This window comes from Gavialis gangeticus, unplaced genomic scaffold (assembly GCF_001723915.1).
Source record: "Gavialis gangeticus isolate Ggan-Ray unplaced genomic scaffold, GavGan_comp1, whole genome shotgun sequence".
Taxonomy (NCBI): Eukaryota; Metazoa; Chordata; order Crocodylia; family Gavialidae; genus Gavialis; species Gavialis gangeticus.
Window position 1 is genome coordinate 26,413,762 of NW_017729033.1, and position 17,332 is coordinate 26,431,093.

A 17,332-nucleotide genomic window follows, 5' to 3' on the forward strand; every position below is an offset into this window, starting at 1 on the left:
ACAGTGTCCTGGAGACTGAATTAAGTTCTCACTCCAGAATAAGGGGGAGATGCAGTAGCAGGTTGCTGTAGGAAATCTTTGTCTCTAGTGGACTGAGAACCTTCACCGCTTGAATTATGAGCCAGGCAAATTCCTAACCACTAAATAGCTTAAAAAACAGGCACAATGTTGTAATCTAGGGCAATGGTTCTCTACTCTACTAGACTCAAGGCACCCCTTGGAAAATGTTAGCTATTAGTTTTCACTTGATTTTTGATGACAGAAAAATAATAGAACAATTCTTCTGTTGCAAAAACATTGGAGAGACCCCAGCAGGTCATAATGCTTTTAACACTGTGGATTCGTCTTTGAAACCCTGGGGTGATCTTGTGAATCGTGGCTGCACACCTAAGAGTGCTAACGCTGTATAACACCCTGGAGAATACTTGAAAGGATCTCAAGGCACCCCAGGATGCTGTGACGTCCTGATTGAGAATCACTGTTTTAGGGATTAGCATGGTGAATAGGGGTTGAAAGATCAATATTCTGTTCCCTGCTGTGATACAGCCTTCCTGTGAAATGAAGTTTAGCAAGTCACCTAACCCTCTTCCATGCTTCATATCTGTATTAGGCAGATGAGAGAATTTACCAATGTCCCAAAGAACTGACAAACTAAGCACATTGTATGGATTTGAAACACTTTGGGGGCCTTGACTGCAAAATGCCATGGAAGTGCAGAGTGTTATAGTGGTCTTCCCAATGTGTACATACATGGCACTGTCTACAATCCCTGTTGCTCAAATGTCAGTTTCCGTGTTGCTAACAGGCATGGTCTTAATTCAGGTGGTGGACAATGCCTCTAGAGCTCCACTCATACCTCTCCCTCCCACTTACTACTACCATGAAGTAGTTATAAATTATAACATGTAGCCTAGTGGCTCTTATAATTGCCTGCAGGTTTGTTGCATGGTAAGGGCACTGTTGAGCAGGTGGACACATGCTGCACTGCTGTTTAAAGAGTCTTGTAAGTATTTATCTGCCTTACTGTACCCAGTTCATGCTATAACAGAGACTTTTGTATCCACAAGCAACATAGTTTTACCCAGTGCCAAAGAAAATAGAGGGGAAAGTGAAACAAAACTTGCAGGAGGACTTTCTGCTGAGTGAACTTTTAGATCGGGAGGTCCTCAGGGGTTTGGACTTTTTTCCAGTCTTATGTTTTTGTGGAAGATTGACCTCACTGTCAGGGTTTAACAATAAATAAAGCTTTCTGGTGCAGGATAAGGCGGTAGGCGTTCCAGCACAGAGAAGCGGTACAGAGTCATGTTAGAGATGCCAAATTCGTAAGAGATTAGAATGCAAAGAGTATAAGGCTGCTAGTGAGCATGCCAAACATGAGGCCTAGAGTGCAAAGGGTATAAAAGACTAATGGAATTGACAAACATGCAGAGTAATGAATATATAAATACTATCCTCAAAGACATTTAAGTATTTTGTTTTCTTGGCTAATTTCAATAGTAGTTATTTGCCTAAACATTCTTGATAATCTGGGCCAAGGTGACGAAGGCAGAAATAAGAGCAGCTAATATCACTGATACCAGGAATCCATGGTATAACACCTGCAAATGTCATCACACCAAGCCAAATGTAAAACTCCTCACTTTGGATGTGCCGGAAGGGTTACGCTAGATCAGAGCAGTGGTTCGTTTAGTCGGGCATTCTGTCTCCAAGATTCACCAGTGCTAAATATGTAAAAGGACAGTGCTAAAATCTCTCCAATGAAGAGTTATAGAACAGTGTACCCATACAAGAAGGTTAATCTTAATCTCTGGCAGTCAGGGTTTGGGTTTATAATCTCTCTTTATATACTTTGCACATTCATGACTAGAGAGATTATAAACCCAAACCCTGACTGTCAGAGATTAAAATTAACCAACTTTTATGGGTACATGGTTCTATAACTCTTCATTGGAGAGATTCACTGTCCTTTTACATATTTAGCACTGGTGAATCTTGGTTAATAATATATCATTATTCTCTGTCTATTTAAAAAAAAAAAAAAAAAAAAAAAAAAAATAAAAGTGGCATTTTATGACCGCAGATTTTCCACATGCTAATTATTCATTGCAAGAAAACAAAAATTCCCTAGACAGATTTTACACATTATTGTATTCCAATGTTGTTAACTATCCATGCTCCTAATTTATTAGGAAGAGTAAAAGGCGTGCCCTATTTTGAGTGTTTTCCATGATTATGTGTATGTGCTTATTCATTGTTGGCAATCCTTAATACGAGGATGACAGTCTTCCAGTAAATAGGGAAGTCATTGGTGAGTCCATAGATGACTGAGGAGGCTAATCCAAGATCTGCATGTTCAACTGCAGATGTGGCAAATATTTCTGGGAGGAAGGAATAGATCCTTGTGATGTCAGGTTGCATCTGTTTGTCTTTGTCTCTCTCCTGTGCTCAAAATGACTGATGCCTTGCCATACATCATGGTGCCATTGGGGATGACTCAGTCTCCCAGGTATTGATGTTAATATATTTCTTCACATTGGCCTTCAGCATGTCCTTGAATCTCTTCTTTTTCCCATCTCTACTGTGGTGATGATCGGTGTACTGAGAGTATAGGACTTGTTTTGGGGATTGGTTGTCTCACATCCTTATGACATGTCCCATCCAACAGAGCTGGGGCTATATAAATATGGCTTCAATGCTAGTAGAGTTTGTTTGAGCCAGAACACTGGCATTTATTCTTCTTTCCTTCTAGTTTGTGGAGGTTTTTTTGTTCACCTGGGAGGAAAAAATTGTCCATGTACTTATTACCTCTTTTTGAAACAAAATAACCCCAGGCTTTCTGGTTCTTTACAAAAGGAAGTGTTTATAGGTTGTTATAGGCAGACAAGATTCTTTGGGTAAATGTGATATCTTTTATTAAACCAACTAACTAGTTGGAAGAATGTTCTTTACAAGCTTTTGGGCACAAACACCCTTTTACAGGCATAGGGAGAGTCTGCTGGTGTTGTGTATGCTTCTGGGTGGAACTGAAGCATAAGGCAATATGAAACATGCAAGTTTGTGAAAATGCAAATGTGTTGTAGGGAAGATCAGAGGCGATGGAAATTAATAGGTGCGAGACAGGTAGGTAGGGGGCAAGAGGGGACTGTTGACCTGGTGGTAGAGTGTAGCTGGTAAAATGTAGAGAGGTTACTTGGAATTATTTGATGTCAGGCAGGTTATAATGTGACATAAATCCAACATCTATATTGTAGTCCATGATTTTTTATATCCAGTAGATGTATGAAGTGAAGTTTGTAGGCTCATCCATAAAAAGTATTTTGTAAATTTCCTTTGAGGATTAGAACGGAGAGATGGGAGAGTGAGTGGTTGTCTTGTGAGGAGTGGGCACCCACAGGTAGTTGGGTATTTTTGTCTTTGATAGATTTTTTGGTGTGTGTTCATTCTGGCATGCAGTTGTTATTTGTTTTCTCCTATGTATTTTCCATGAGGGCATTCAGTGCCCTGGATGAGATGTATTATATTTCTGGTGGTGCAGGTGTAAGATCCAGGAATGGTGATGGCTCTGTTGTGGGGTGTAGTTATTGTGGGAGTGGTGGAAATGTGTTGGCAGGCATGGTCTGGATCCATTTGGTGTGCTTTGGTCCATAGGAAGTTTGCTTCTGGTGATGAGGTTGGGAGGTTTGGTGCCTGTTTTAAAGGCTAGGATGGGCAATTCTGGAAAGAGCTGTTTAAGAATGGTGTTTTCTAGTATAGGTTGCAATTGTTTGAGGATTTTCTATATAGGTTCCAGGGAAGGATGGTATGTCATAACTAATGGAGTGTGATTCCTGGCATTTTCATTTTGTACTGCAGCAATTCTTCACGTGGTATTGGAGTGGCTTGTACAAAAGTGCAGTCTGTTTCTCTAGAGGAGTGTCCTTCTTGAGAGAGAGCCCTTTTGAGATTTGCAAGGTGATGATCATGGGTGTTCTCAGTGCAGATTTCGTGGTATTGGAGGGCTTGGCTATATATTACAGCTTTCTTGGTGTGTTTAGGATGATTGCTGGTTTTGTGCAGACATGTAGGTTGGTCCATGGGTTTCTTGTGTGTGTGTGTGTGTGTGTGTGTATAAAAGAGCACTAATATATATATATATATATATATGGTTGTTTGTATTTCACCATTCTGGATATTGATCATAATGTCTAAAAAGAAAACGGTGGTGCTGGAGTATTCGAGATGGTCTTGGTGGTGATGATTGATTTCCATTAGAAAGTCAATCAGATTGCAGGTTTTTGGTTCAAATGATGAAGATGTCATCTGTATATCTTAAGTGTAGCATGGGTTTGATGGTGCACTTCTTGAGGAATTCTTTGTCCAGGTGGCACATAAAAAGGTTGGCATATTGTGAGGGCATTTTGGTGCCCATAGCTGTACCCATGGTCTGGATGAAGTGTTGGTTATTGAAAGTGAAGTTGTGTGTGAGGATGAATGTGTAAGTTCAGTAATATCATTAGGTTTGTACTCTTGAATTGTAATCTTGCTCTTGCAGGCAGACTTGGATGCCATCCCGGTTATGAACATTTGTTGCTCACCTCTGGACCCCTTTATTTCTGCAGACCTGAAGAGGGGCTGACCAGAACTGAAGGCTGTTCCTGGTAAATGTGTGACACTTTACAGCTTTTTTTCTTCTATTGGCAATCTCTGTACATTTGAGTAGATGTTTTAGCTGAGCTTTTTACTGTTGCATTTGAAGGCTGAATCATCTATAATAATAATAGGCTTATTCTGTCTGTCTGGAGCACTCTGGTTATCTTAACAGCCAATCACAATGCTTACTGAAACAACTAATCAGAGTGCTCCGGACAGACGGAATAAGCATGTTGTTATTACAGATCTTGAGGCATTTTAAATAGATATTTAGGCAAGTCAGAGCTTGAATGAAGCACTGGGGCTCCCCGCCATGGAGCAGGCAGACTCCACCTAGCATGCTTAAACCTAAAAAAAAGGGCGGAATGGGAGAGAGAGATGAAAGAGAGACAAATATGTTTGAAGGTGGGACCTGAAGGTGCTGAAGTAGATGGATGTGTCTGGGAGTGGTGGAGTAGGGACACTTGGAAGTGTATGGCCAGTTTGACCTATCACTGCTTTATGATCTTTTCTGGCTATGGCTACCTCCCTCTGACTGCTTGTACCCCAGTTGGTAGAGTACTGGGCACAGTGAGCAGAAGACAGACTGCTTATTGCAGGACCTAGTCTGTAGCCCCTATTGTCTTGGATTAATAGCCCCCAAGTTCTTAGTCCAGATGGATCAGGACTCCCCTGAATTGGCAGATATACAAGTGCTACATGCTGTTTAACTTGCTCTTGGACTTGTGGTCAGCCCTGAGGAACAGCTTGCAAAACAGCCCCAGGAAAAAACATACTTAAAGTATATGTACTTTATATGAACTCTGTCAAAGCACCATTGTAAAGAGCAGCGTTTGAGAGCTACTTTGGTGAGCTTTCTCCCTATTTCCCACTCTACCGATTCAGCAGTTTAAAGATTTGTACCTCCATGCTGCCTTGCAGGCTCTTTCTCTGTTTTGTTTTGACTCTCCTTAGTGTTCTTAAGTTACTTAACTCGATGCTGTTTACTTTGAACTGGAGGAGGCTGGAAGATATGTATTTATTTGTTCATTTGGAAAAACCTCACTGTTTCCTAGACCACCTAGCAGATTTAGACCCAAACCACCAGTGCTTTTTCTGACCCTTTCTGTGCACTTCATATTCTAGAAGAGAAGCAAGGATTTCTTAGGGTGATATCTTTTTTTGGCCTAACTATATAGCTGGGATAGAGTTAGACAAGTTTTTGAATGCAACACATTTCAAATTGCATTTGAAAGCTTGTCTAACTTAATTCCAGCTATACAATTGGTCCAATAAAAAATATCCCCCTAAGAAATCCTTGCCTCTCACATAATTTCTGGACCCCTCTGATTCTAGCAGAGAATCGTGTGAACGTGGATTGGTCTTGTTCCCTCCTGTACACTCCCTTAATACAGGGAGCACACAAACTTTCTATCGGAAAAAAATCTTTATTTTTCTTTTTACGTAAAGAAAGTCTCAGGTAACAGAAGAAATAGGAAGAGACTTCTTATTTCTTACTGGGCAACTTCAGATCCGTTAGCTGCTTCCAGTGTTCAGACTTCTGATTATACATATCTCAGAGATGTTTGATAGTTAAGATATTAATTAGGACATTATTTGGTAAGCGCAATCATTTTTGTGTGGTTTTCACTGTGATTTGAAATGGGTTTCACATCACTGATGCTAATTAGTAACAGCTATGTCTTATATAGCACTATTCTTCAATAGACATTAAGGCACATAGCAAAGGATGTCAGCATCATGATCCTCATTTTACAACCGGGGAAACTAAGGCACGTTGAGGAAGCAGGACTTTCTCAAGGGTCACCCTGCAGGTCAAAGGCAGATCCAGGAATAGAAAGCAGGTGTCCTGTATTCTGTTTCACCCAGTCAAGTATATTAGCTTTCCAAAATTGGGGTGCATGTCTTAAGTTGGAAAGCTGTTTTTTTGCCCAAAATAGAAGCATGGTGGTATTGTAAGATGGTTGCTGCTGCTTTTTCTTTTCCTTCCGGCAGCTGCGTGGAGCGAGGGGCGGAGTCTAGTGGGGGGAGATTCAGTGGGATGCACCCCCCTTTGATTCCTACTCCACCCAAAGTTTAAAAGCAACTGCCTGGCAGCAACAGTGGCATTTCTATTCAGACAGCACTTACGGAGTCAATGTACTTCATGGCTCCTTATAAACTACCGTATTCCTGCTAATTACTCTTCCCTCCATATCTATGGAAGGTTAATGGTCCTCTCCTTTTAATGGTTTTGATGTTCCACTAATCAAGTTATAATTCCTTTGGCAGTTTTGCTGTGTATTAGTTACTCCTGGTTTTTATTCTCCTATTTAACAGCCCTGCAGGCTATTTTTAGCTCTCCCCAAAAATTCTAGATCCACCCATGGAGTTCAGTCTTTAGTAGGACCCACAGTCTCAGCTTTTGGCTGAGCAGCCAAGAGCTGTTGGCAGTTCAGCTGCATATGGGTTAAAACTGAAGGTCTTGTCTAAGCAGGAAAGAGAGGGTGAGTGAGCTGAAGAGTGAGTTTTGTCCCTGCTCTCTCCCTGCCGTAACTCTTGAAAAAAATCTTTTTTCTTCATTTTGCTTGCTCAGAAAATAGACGCATTTCGTTTGTGACTGTATGGTATGAGAGAAAATATGGTACTTTATCTAGCAGACCTTTCTCGTCTTTTCTGGTGCAGTTCATTTAATTGGAGGATCAAGCAAAAGGCTGTATAGTCTCATGCAGTGAAGTGTTTTACTGCTTCACTAGACTTTGCAAATTGATGTTTAAGGAAAAGTATCTTCCTTCCTATTCTGTCAGCTTACTGGAGCCTCCTGGTGCAAAAGGTTTTTGGCTCATTGGAGAGTAGGTAGCTTCTGCTTAAAGAAGGGAATAACCACTCGGACAAAGAGCGCTGCTACATTTAGGTATTGGGACTCCTAAATTGCAGATCAGATCAAGATCTGAAATGCTGGAGAAAACTTACATCTATCTTGAAAAACTACTCTCCTTGCAAGTTCTTCATTAAGAGATACCATAGAAAACAGAGCAATGAAGTTAGCTGACCATCTGCCAGAGGCGGTGTGGCCAGTTGATTGAGACCTAGGAAAGTAAGAATCTGTTCCTGGCTCTACCCTTTACCTCCTGGGTGACCTTGAGAGAGGCATTTTTTCTGTCGGTGTCTTTGTTTGTAGAAGGGAACTAATGATACTGATCTCGTTAGAGTTCTTTAGGTTAAAAATATTAGGTAATACCTAGGTATATATTTTTTATTTACTATTTAATGAAAACAGTATATTTGAGGTGTCCTTGTGACTGTCAGTGAGTCACTGCCTTTTGAATCATTTCCTCCTAGTTCTTGCTTGAAGATACATGGTGGAGAGGAAAGAGAGAGGTTGTGTACAAACAAGACTTCCCGAATTGCAGTCATGTCAGACACTGACTTTCTTAAATGCTCTGGTTCCCTGAAGAGCTGGGAAAAATAATGCTAGTCTTACAAGACAGCTTAATATTTTTTTTTTAACGTTTTGGAAAATAAGTGGCAAAGAATTTTCAAAATGAACCATTCGATGCTATAGTACATTTTAGATCTGTCTCCGTTCTCTTCCACCATTTCAAATGTTTTCCTCCAGTTTTTCCAATGAAACGGAGAACTCTTATCTGGAATTCTGAAATGAGCATTTCATTGGGTTGTTTTTTTTTATTTAATCTTGCTCATTATGACACTTTTTGCCTTCTTTATTCCAGCCCTTGGTGCAAAATCAAGTGCTTGGCTGACACAGTGGGATATATTTTCAGTATGTTGCCTGTGAAATGAGTTGTGTAACTATCATCATGAGCAAGACTTGTGCCAGCTCCCTCCACATATGGTGAGAATCTTTCCTGGCATGTACAGTATTCAGTTACTGGTGGGGGAGAAAATATTGGCAGCGCTTAATTTTTTTTTAGTATTATGAAACATCTCTTCTTACTGTATGCAGGATAGCAAGTAAAATCTACTTTTTTTTAAATTAATCCACCCCACAAATGGTCACTGATTTTGTTGCTTTAAAATTTAGTCCACTTACAAACTGCTTATTTGAGTCCTAGAGTTGAGTGCAAGCTACGACACCACAGAATTTAGTTTGGATGCTCAAGTGTGGCCTGTGAGTTTAGGCTAGGCTGCTTGGATCAAGATGGAGAATTGTAGGTTGATGTCCACTGCTTCCATGAGCCTACAGCTCAGAGGCAGACAACTGCAGCCTGCTGAATTTTTTTCAAATTAGATGGGGCCCTCATGGTCTGAGAAATCTGCCAGTATTGTTGTAAGCACCTGACACCTCTCTTTGTGTGAAGCAGTGTGAAGGTAGACTCAAAACTCCTGAATTATCTCCCTGGTTTTCCCATTGATTCACTAATATGTGTCTATGATATTTAGCATGGATTAAATTGCTAGTTCTATAGAAACTATTTTTAAAATGTCTGTATTAAATTGCTTGGGTTTTAAAATCACTATTTTTTTTTTTTACAAATGTTTTAAAACCCCCCACTTAGCACTCTTGCACTAAACTCCTGCAGAACCTCTCACTCTCTTCTTGTGACTCCGGCACGTATTTTCAGCCACTGAACCTAGAAGTCAATATACGAATGATCCAGATTTCAAAATTTCTTTCACAGCCACTTTGGTATCTTTTAACTGGGTTTTCTGAAGTCAACCTTACTTAACTCCCTTTGATGTCAGGGGATTTTTACCAATAATTTCAGACTGAGCTATGGGGCAGATGTTGAGTACTTTTTGAATTTCATTTCTAAATACTTAAGTTTTGGGACCTATACCGATGGGTTTTATTTGTTAAGTCTGTCTCAGTATCCCAATCTGTAAAATTGGAATAGTTGTGCTTCCGAGCCTCATAGCAAATTAGGAAGATCATATTGTTGTTACAGAACTTTTCAAATACAAAATAGTCTGTAAACATGCCATATGATTAATATTTATTTGCTCCCCTCAAAGGAGGGCAGAGACTGTTTTTTTCCAGAAGATTACTGCCTTCATTGTAATTCCTTTCTTGATCTGGCCATTTGTCACTTCATCATTGACATCTGGAATGAAGGCAGAACTTGACTTGATTTTTGCATCACTTTGCATGTCATTAAGAAGCAATTAAGAAAAAGCACAATTGTGGCAACCAAACAGAGAACAGAAAACACGGAAAAAATCTTTTGTCACAAATGTAAGTTTGCATCATTTATCATTTATGGAAACAAAGAGGTTTCCAGTGACAGACTGTTATTTTCCTTAAAAAGATATTACAGAGGTTTATAGACTCCAAATCGCTTCTTTCTCCTCTTCCCCCTTCTCCTCCCCCTTCTTCTCCTCCCACTCCTTCCAGTGGCAGCCTTACCCCTTGGAGCACCTCTCTAGTATAGATGCAGCTCTGGAAACAAAGGCATCATCTTGCCCTAATCTCCGTTCTTTCACAGATCGTTCTTCTCTTTGTCTTTCTATCTACCATTGTTTCACTGGCAAGTATTAGTACTGCACAAGGGTGTGGCAGAGGGTTATTTTGTATTATTTTATTGACAATGCAGACTATAACCATAACCAGTCAGAAATAGGAGGATAAAACTGGAGATCTAGGGACAATGGAGCCTTCTAATCTATCTCATGTACTTTATTACATCTAGCAGTTAATTGGACACTTTTGAAAAGCTGAAAGCCAGAATGTATCATTTTTATTAAAAAACTAAAATTACAAATTGTATTATTAACCACAGTGTTTTTATTGCATTCAGTGAGTCAAGTTTTTTTATTATTTGTTTTGCTTGGATTAAACATATCACTGGGGAGTTTACAACCCAAAATGCAAAATATTACTAGCATTTGAGGACCAGCAGATGAATCCATCTTCTCTGTTTTTCTTGTTATTTCTAACAGGTAAATAGATTGTTTTTTCTTTAAAACATGCACTTTAGTCTCTTCAAACTATTCAATATGCTGAGACATTTTAATCAGGTTATTGTAACCAGACAGTACCTGTTAAGTTAGAACAACTAGTCAAGTGGCACCTAATTGAGGAACATTATTTTTCCCTCTGAGATTTTTCCCTAAGGTTTATGATGTTATTTCTAGTGCTACTTATAACTGTAATGCTATAATCTTTATTCAAGAAAAATATATATATTTGACCTCTCTGAAACTTCTGCCTAATTTTAAGAAAAATAGTAACATCAGGGATTTTTATGGATTTTAAGAGAGCTTGGATTCCTCTTTTGAATATCTCTTTAGATGTTGCTCCAGTTAGCTGATAATGGCAACGTATCAGGGATGAATCCTAGGAGGATTTCATTTGTTTTCCTTTTATTTCTAAGAGTGAGAATTGGTTGCTTAGAGCTGGACTAGTTGATGCCATTTATATGATGGGAGTCCTCCCTTGTTTCTGCGATTATCTGCAATGAAAAGTACATCCTTCAAAAGAAATCCAGAATTTTTGGTACAAGCCTTTCTCTTTGTTTTTGGATTTTTCTCCCTCCCTGTCTGTTGTGGGCAAAAAAGAAACCTCAAGAACAAATCCAGTTTTATTCAAGAATCAAAATTGCAGATGAAACATGGTAGCCTTTCCTTAGGCAGAAAGAGCGCCATTGGATTAGAGGGTATTGTATTGTAACAAGAGCCGTCATGCGCATGGTCTAATAATTATCTGTAATTTTAAGGAAGACAGATGTAGCAGTAGCTTGTGATTTCAGATAACAGCCTTATTAATTTTCAAGTGAGCAGCAGCAGAAGCAGATGGTGAGATGAGGGAAGTATTCAAATGTTTGCTATTGATAGCTCTTACCGTGGTGTAATAAGTTTGGCTGGTGATTGGCTAAGCCAGCAGGGTCCTGATTGCTATCGGGACTGTAACCAGCTGGGTCCTTCCCGAGGCTGTTTTCAGAAAGCTGGTGCATGCTAATATGTCTGCTGCTGGGGGCATGACAAGTTCAGTTTATGTCATGATGCCATGGGATGGCTTTTATAGAAGTAGACATTTCTTGATGATACTGTGAAACCAACAGATTCAGAATTTAAGCCTTTTCCAATCAGGTTTCCTGGCCTGAGAAGGCAAAGTATATGAACAAATAATCTTAACATCCTCCTAACTGAAATTCATATTTAAGAAGTAGCAACCTGCAGCTTTTCCTTTTTGGCTTTGAGATCTGGAGGGCAGGATATTTGGCAGGACTGTAGCTATAACGTTTCATCAAAGGGTGTTTTGCATTATATTGCAGAGCATGCTATTTGGGAGATTATCTGGTGGCCAAATATACTAGACAGGTGGCACTTGAATTTTGCTCAGGCTTGTATTTATCTGTAGGGATTTCTGTCACCCTGGATAAAAGCGTGATGCAGAATTGCATGCAGTCATCACAAATGGATAATATAAGTGACCGGTCTAGACTGGACGTGCTCACAGCTAACTAGTGATGTTTGTGAAATGAATGTGGAAGTCTCTGTTCAGGACCTGTTAGACAAGTTTTCCCTTCATGGTAGCACTGTGCAGAGAGAGAGGTAATTAGCTGTGTCAGGCTGCAGTCAGGCAGGGGGCAGGAGAGGTGACGTGACGCCTAATGGCAAACGTGAAGACAGTGTAGCAACGCTAAGGGTAGAATCAATGTCGCGTCAGCACCATCCTCCCGCTCGGAGATATGCTCAGGGATCAGGCAGAGTGTTAGAAAGCTTACATTTCCTGTACTCGTTGCATACAGCTGGACTTGTTCTCTGATGGAGCGGGCATCATTTACCAGGCCAGTGTTCTAACAAATTTCACAAACATGGGGAGAGGTAGTGGTGACCTGAGCCCTGCTTAAAGCTGCCCAGCCCCAATACACCTGCTGCTCAGCCCCACCATAGGTACGGGCACAGGCAAAGCCCTGCATCTTTCTGGGCCAGATCCAGTGGCTCTGCAGGCTGTATGTTGCCAATCCTTGCTTTAGAACAATGGTTCTCAACCTTTTTAGACCCAAGCCAACCCTCATTAGACACAGGGCACCCCTGGAAAATGCCAGCTTTTAGTTTGACTGCAGAAAAACAATAATGTAGTTTTTCTGTTGTAAAGAACGTGGGAAGATGACAACAAGCAGAAATCTCTGGGTTTATCTTGTGAATCATGCTTGCACACACAACCCTGCTAATGTTGTGTTGCAACCCGTGGCACCCTAAACAGGATCTCAAGGTACCCCAGGTTGAGAATCATCATCTTAGAGGACACATTCAGAGTGATGCAAACCTAAGTGAGAGTGCAGCACAGCGTTGGTAACAAAGTGTGGGTATAGGGGATATATTTGCAGCTTGTGTCCCATAGCATATATGGGTTTTTTTTGTAGTACTGTGTGCAAAGTCCATTAGGTCTGACAGCATTGACAATTTTGGGCATTTTTAGCATGTTTTAAATTACTATATTTAATAATATACCATGTAAACTTTTCCCCCCCAATCATCTCCTGCTTCTTCCCCTTCCCCCCGCCCCATTGGGATGTGTCCTAAGCAGGATAGGTGTTTTTTCTGCCCAGAACAGAAGCAATGGAGCTTTGATAGAAGCTTTGATTCCTGCTCCACGGTGCAGCAGTGGCATCGAATCTTCAGGCAGCTGAGGAAGTCAATTGATGTAATGGCTCATTGTTCTTCACCCCACATGTTAACAATCATCTCCTTAATAGTCTCAGTGTTCTACTAATCAAGCTAATCTTAGGGCCATTTTACTGCCTGCTTCCTGCTTCTGGTCTCTTTCCTCCTATGTCACAGTCCTGGAGACTCCTAAGCTCTTTTCCGCATCATAAAAATCATTAATGGAGCCCAGTCCTCAGCAGTTTCTAGGGTTTTCGCTTTTCAGTTAAAAAGGAAAAGTAGGATGATTCAGGTAGATGTTAGACACTCACTGCTCTATGCAAACACAGCTCTGGAAAAATCTTTTCTTCATTCTGTCTTTCAAAGACAAGGTATGTAGGGTGTGAGAAAATATGGTAGTGTGTGACTGGTAAATAATTTGCAAGATGCTGCCTTTAGATTGCAAGGGGCTAGCTTTTAAGCAAGCAGTGAACAGATGCAACTGATAGGGCAGCTTCTAGACTTGTTACAGTACTTCTCTGTACAGTAAATGGTGAGGTCACATTACAACTTCCTGACAGCTGACCTATATTTCTCATGCTCATTACCATGTCCTGCTCCTGATGGACTGAACAGATGTGCAACTGTTTGTGTGCTTCCATCATATTGCACACAAGTAAAATCACTAGTTTTAAATGTCAGCAACTAACAGCAAACACTGGTGTTTTTCCCAGATCCTGCTTGAATTTAGGTGGGTAAAACTATTCATGTGAGTTGGGAGACTTTATTTGGGAAATGGTTTGTGGGATCTGGCCCAAAAGTTGACAGGAAAAACAGATGCAAGAGCAGACATGGCACAACTGTTGGGAAATGGAGAGTATGAGGATTATTGTTGAAGGAATTGCTGAAAGGAATGATTTTAAAGGGGGATTTCATGGGTAAGAGTGGGATAGTTTTGCAGAGAAGAAGGATACTGTTCCAAACATATGGGGGAGCATGACAGAAGGCAGGAAGCCAAGAGAGCTGTAAGGCAAAATAAATGGGTAGCATGTAGAGCGGAAGGGGGCAGGGGGAAATGAAAACAGTGGCAGCAGGTTTCATGTAGGGTCTTGCAAGTGACTTGAATTAAGCAGAGTAAGAGACAAGAAATCTAGTCATAATTCATGAGATGTGGTTAGACAAGAAGATGGTAATTTTAGAAGTGACCTTATGATATTTCTATTTTAATGTTTGTGACACACATTTTCATTTTTTCTTGATGTTAAATTTGAATCATATCTATAGAGAATGCAGTATTGGACCACATCTTCCACAGGTTTGAATTTAAGTTAGCATCTTTCAAGCTAATAAAATTATGGCGATTAATACCAGATGAGGGTCTGGAGTGTTTTACTGAACAGTTGTCATTAAGACAGCATGTTTTATATGCTATTGTCACTCGCATAGATATATTTTAATTTTGTGTTTTGACTGGGGGTTTTTCCTAGCTCTAAGCACAAGATTCATTTTCACACAGACCTCGTAATTTTTTAAAAGGCATTTAAATAGATTCATAAGGATCTGCGTATTTTCAGCTGGCTCTTCTTTTTGGCACAGCACTTAAATCTAGTCTGCTTGATGAATGCTTTGCCAACAAGAAACTACAGTCAGAAGCTGTATGCAACCTTGGTGAATAAAAGCTTAATTTGTGTGTGCTACCTATGCTTATAGATGGTTTCATAGATGTTAGGGGCTGGAAAAGACGTTATAGATCAAGTCCAGCCCCTTTGCACTTGGGCAGGAAAGACCACTGGGGTCAGATGACCTGAGCAAGGTGGTTGTCCAGATGCTTTTAGTACCACTTCTGTGGGGAGCCTGTTCCAAACCCTCAGCACTTGACTTGTAAAGAAGTTTTTCCTTGTGTCCAGTCCGAAGCAATCTTCAGTCAGTTTGTGCCCGTTGTTTCTTGCCCTCCCCTAGGGGCCTTGGTGAATAGATGCTGCCCCAAGCCCTGATGTATGCCCCTGATATAGGTTGCCACCAAGTCTCCTCTGGGTCTTCTCTTCTCCAGGCTAACAGTCCCAAGTCTTGCAGCCTCTCGTCATATGACCTGGTCTTATATGACCTTTGGATTTTTTCGAGCTTCTCCACATCCTTCCCGAAGTGCGGTGCCCAGAATTGGGCGTGGTACTCCAGGTGCTGTCTCACCAAGGCCGAGGAGAGCGGGAGGATGATTTCCTTAGCCTTGTTCAAGATGCCTCGGTAGATGCATGCCAGCGTTTGAGTAGCTCTGCCAGCTATGGCATCGGATTGGTAGCTCATGTTCATTTTGTGCTCACATAAGCACAACCTGTTGCTCTTCTGTACTGTAGCTGACTTGGCAGTCCAGGACTTCCTTTAAAAGGTTATGCTGAAACCACTACTTAATGCTTTAAGTCCATACATTTTAAGCACTTCTGTGCATGAGTGATGATCTCATGTGAGTAGACCCCTTTCCTTCATAAAGGTCTGAAGTTCCACCAAACAATTTCACACAACTACTGAGGACAATACAGCATCAAGATGAGCACCCAGGACAAAGCAGAAGCGATGACTTCTGGTTGCTACTTTAACAGCAAACGTGTGGCCACCAGCAGCAATTGTTTCCCGCCCTCCCCACCCCTAGTAGACCGCCCAGAGCATTTGCCTGTACTGCTGCTGCCTAAATTTGCCACTGCAATATAGCACTTAAAACATACTATTTCAAGACCCACGTCATAACTATTGCCTAAATAAAGGAGTCTGATTTGATTAGATTTTTAGCCAACTAAATGATATTATAACTAAAAAAGCAATGTTATAAAATCCAGTAGACAGAAAGAAGTAGGTTTCTGATTAAATCAGTTTCAATATGGGCATGTATTGCAGAAATGTGGGTGTTTTTCATTAACCTTCCTCAATAAGGAATAGCTATTCTTCAGTAAGAATAGCTATTGACACACGCTATCCTGCCTATGGTGCACTGCTGGAAACCTAGGTGAAAAGCAGTTTTGGGGCTATTGTCTCTTATTTCACTTGTGTGCATGTTACATGCCGCAAAATGCTGAAGTGGCTGCTTTTTCCTTTTCAAAATCTAATGTCTCTGTGGCACTTATTATTCTTCTGATATAGTTGGGCTCCAAAATTACTGTGTGTCAACTTTCATGCTTGTTTTTAGAAAATGTAGTTTTGCAATTGATTATTCCACAAGCTCTTTGGATTGCGTGTTGGAGTCCGGCTCTTGCTAGCTGGATGGTAAGTGCGGTGCATTCTAATCCCCATGTGGCTGTGGCAGATGGAGTGAAAATTGCTTTGATAGCCTGTTTTTGGCCTATGTCCCTCAGCATAGATCCAAATGTGCTACGGGAAAGATTAGTGCCACTTAAGATGATCTCTGGAAATTTAGGAGTAGTTTGTCTTTATTGAGTAAATAACAGCTGTTTCTTCTCTGCATTTTCTTAATATTGTAATAGACCTTGAAGTGTTACAAGTGTATTTAAATAAGAAGGCTCTGTGTGTGTGAGTTTACTTGATAAAATATCATTTGAAATCCTAGCACCATTGGGGTCAGTGGCAAAATTTGGGATGTATTTTAATGGAACCAGGATCGTTTCAGGGCTTTGTGAGCAGCCCATCTTTTCTTTTTCATGCACTTCAGAACTGTCATATTCCAGTTTTAACAAGAAACTTCAAAAGAAAGAGGGGAGAAGTGTTAGCTTAATTTTCCATAGGTTTTAAAAAATGTGCTTGTAAAGTGTGTGTGTATTTATGGTATGAACAAACCTTGCATTTAGGAGTTTAGAGCTTTTAGAACTCTAAATGTGCGTTTAGAGAGCAGCTTTGTTCTGGAGTGTTTGGTCTGGGGAATTCAGTTGATAACAGAATACCATTCTTGGTTGATGCCATGTGCATTTGATGTGTTATTTTCTGCAGGTAGGTGATCTGTCTGAATTGCACGAAGACTCTACCTCATCCAACCTGTTTCCTACTGCTGTGCCACTAGCATGGTACAGTGAACCTGAGGGTGCGGACAGATGTAATACTCGAACCATCAAAAATATCACTGATTGGGAACCATTTCACACTTGTTCCTGGACAGAAGTGTCCACATGTACACTGCTAAGGGTTTAAGAAAAATCTTCACCTTTTGGGGATTACAGTGGTGCCAAAATGACAC

At 40.5% G+C, this 17,332-nt stretch overlaps 1 protein-coding gene across 1 annotated transcript in view; it reads left to right on the forward strand.

Annotated features, from left to right (window-relative positions):
• Positions 1-10,958: 10,958 nt before the first annotated feature.
• AFAP1 (actin filament associated protein 1) overlaps positions 10,959-17,332 on the forward strand; it is a 184,823-nt gene continuing 178,449 nt past the window's right edge. Inside the window, exon 1 of the mRNA XM_019526082.1 lies at positions 10,959-11,033. Within this exon, the coding sequence (XP_019381627.1) occupies positions 11,027-11,033 (7 nt within the window). The 5' untranslated portion in view covers positions 10,959-11,026. The remainder of the gene's footprint in view (positions 11,034-17,332) is intronic.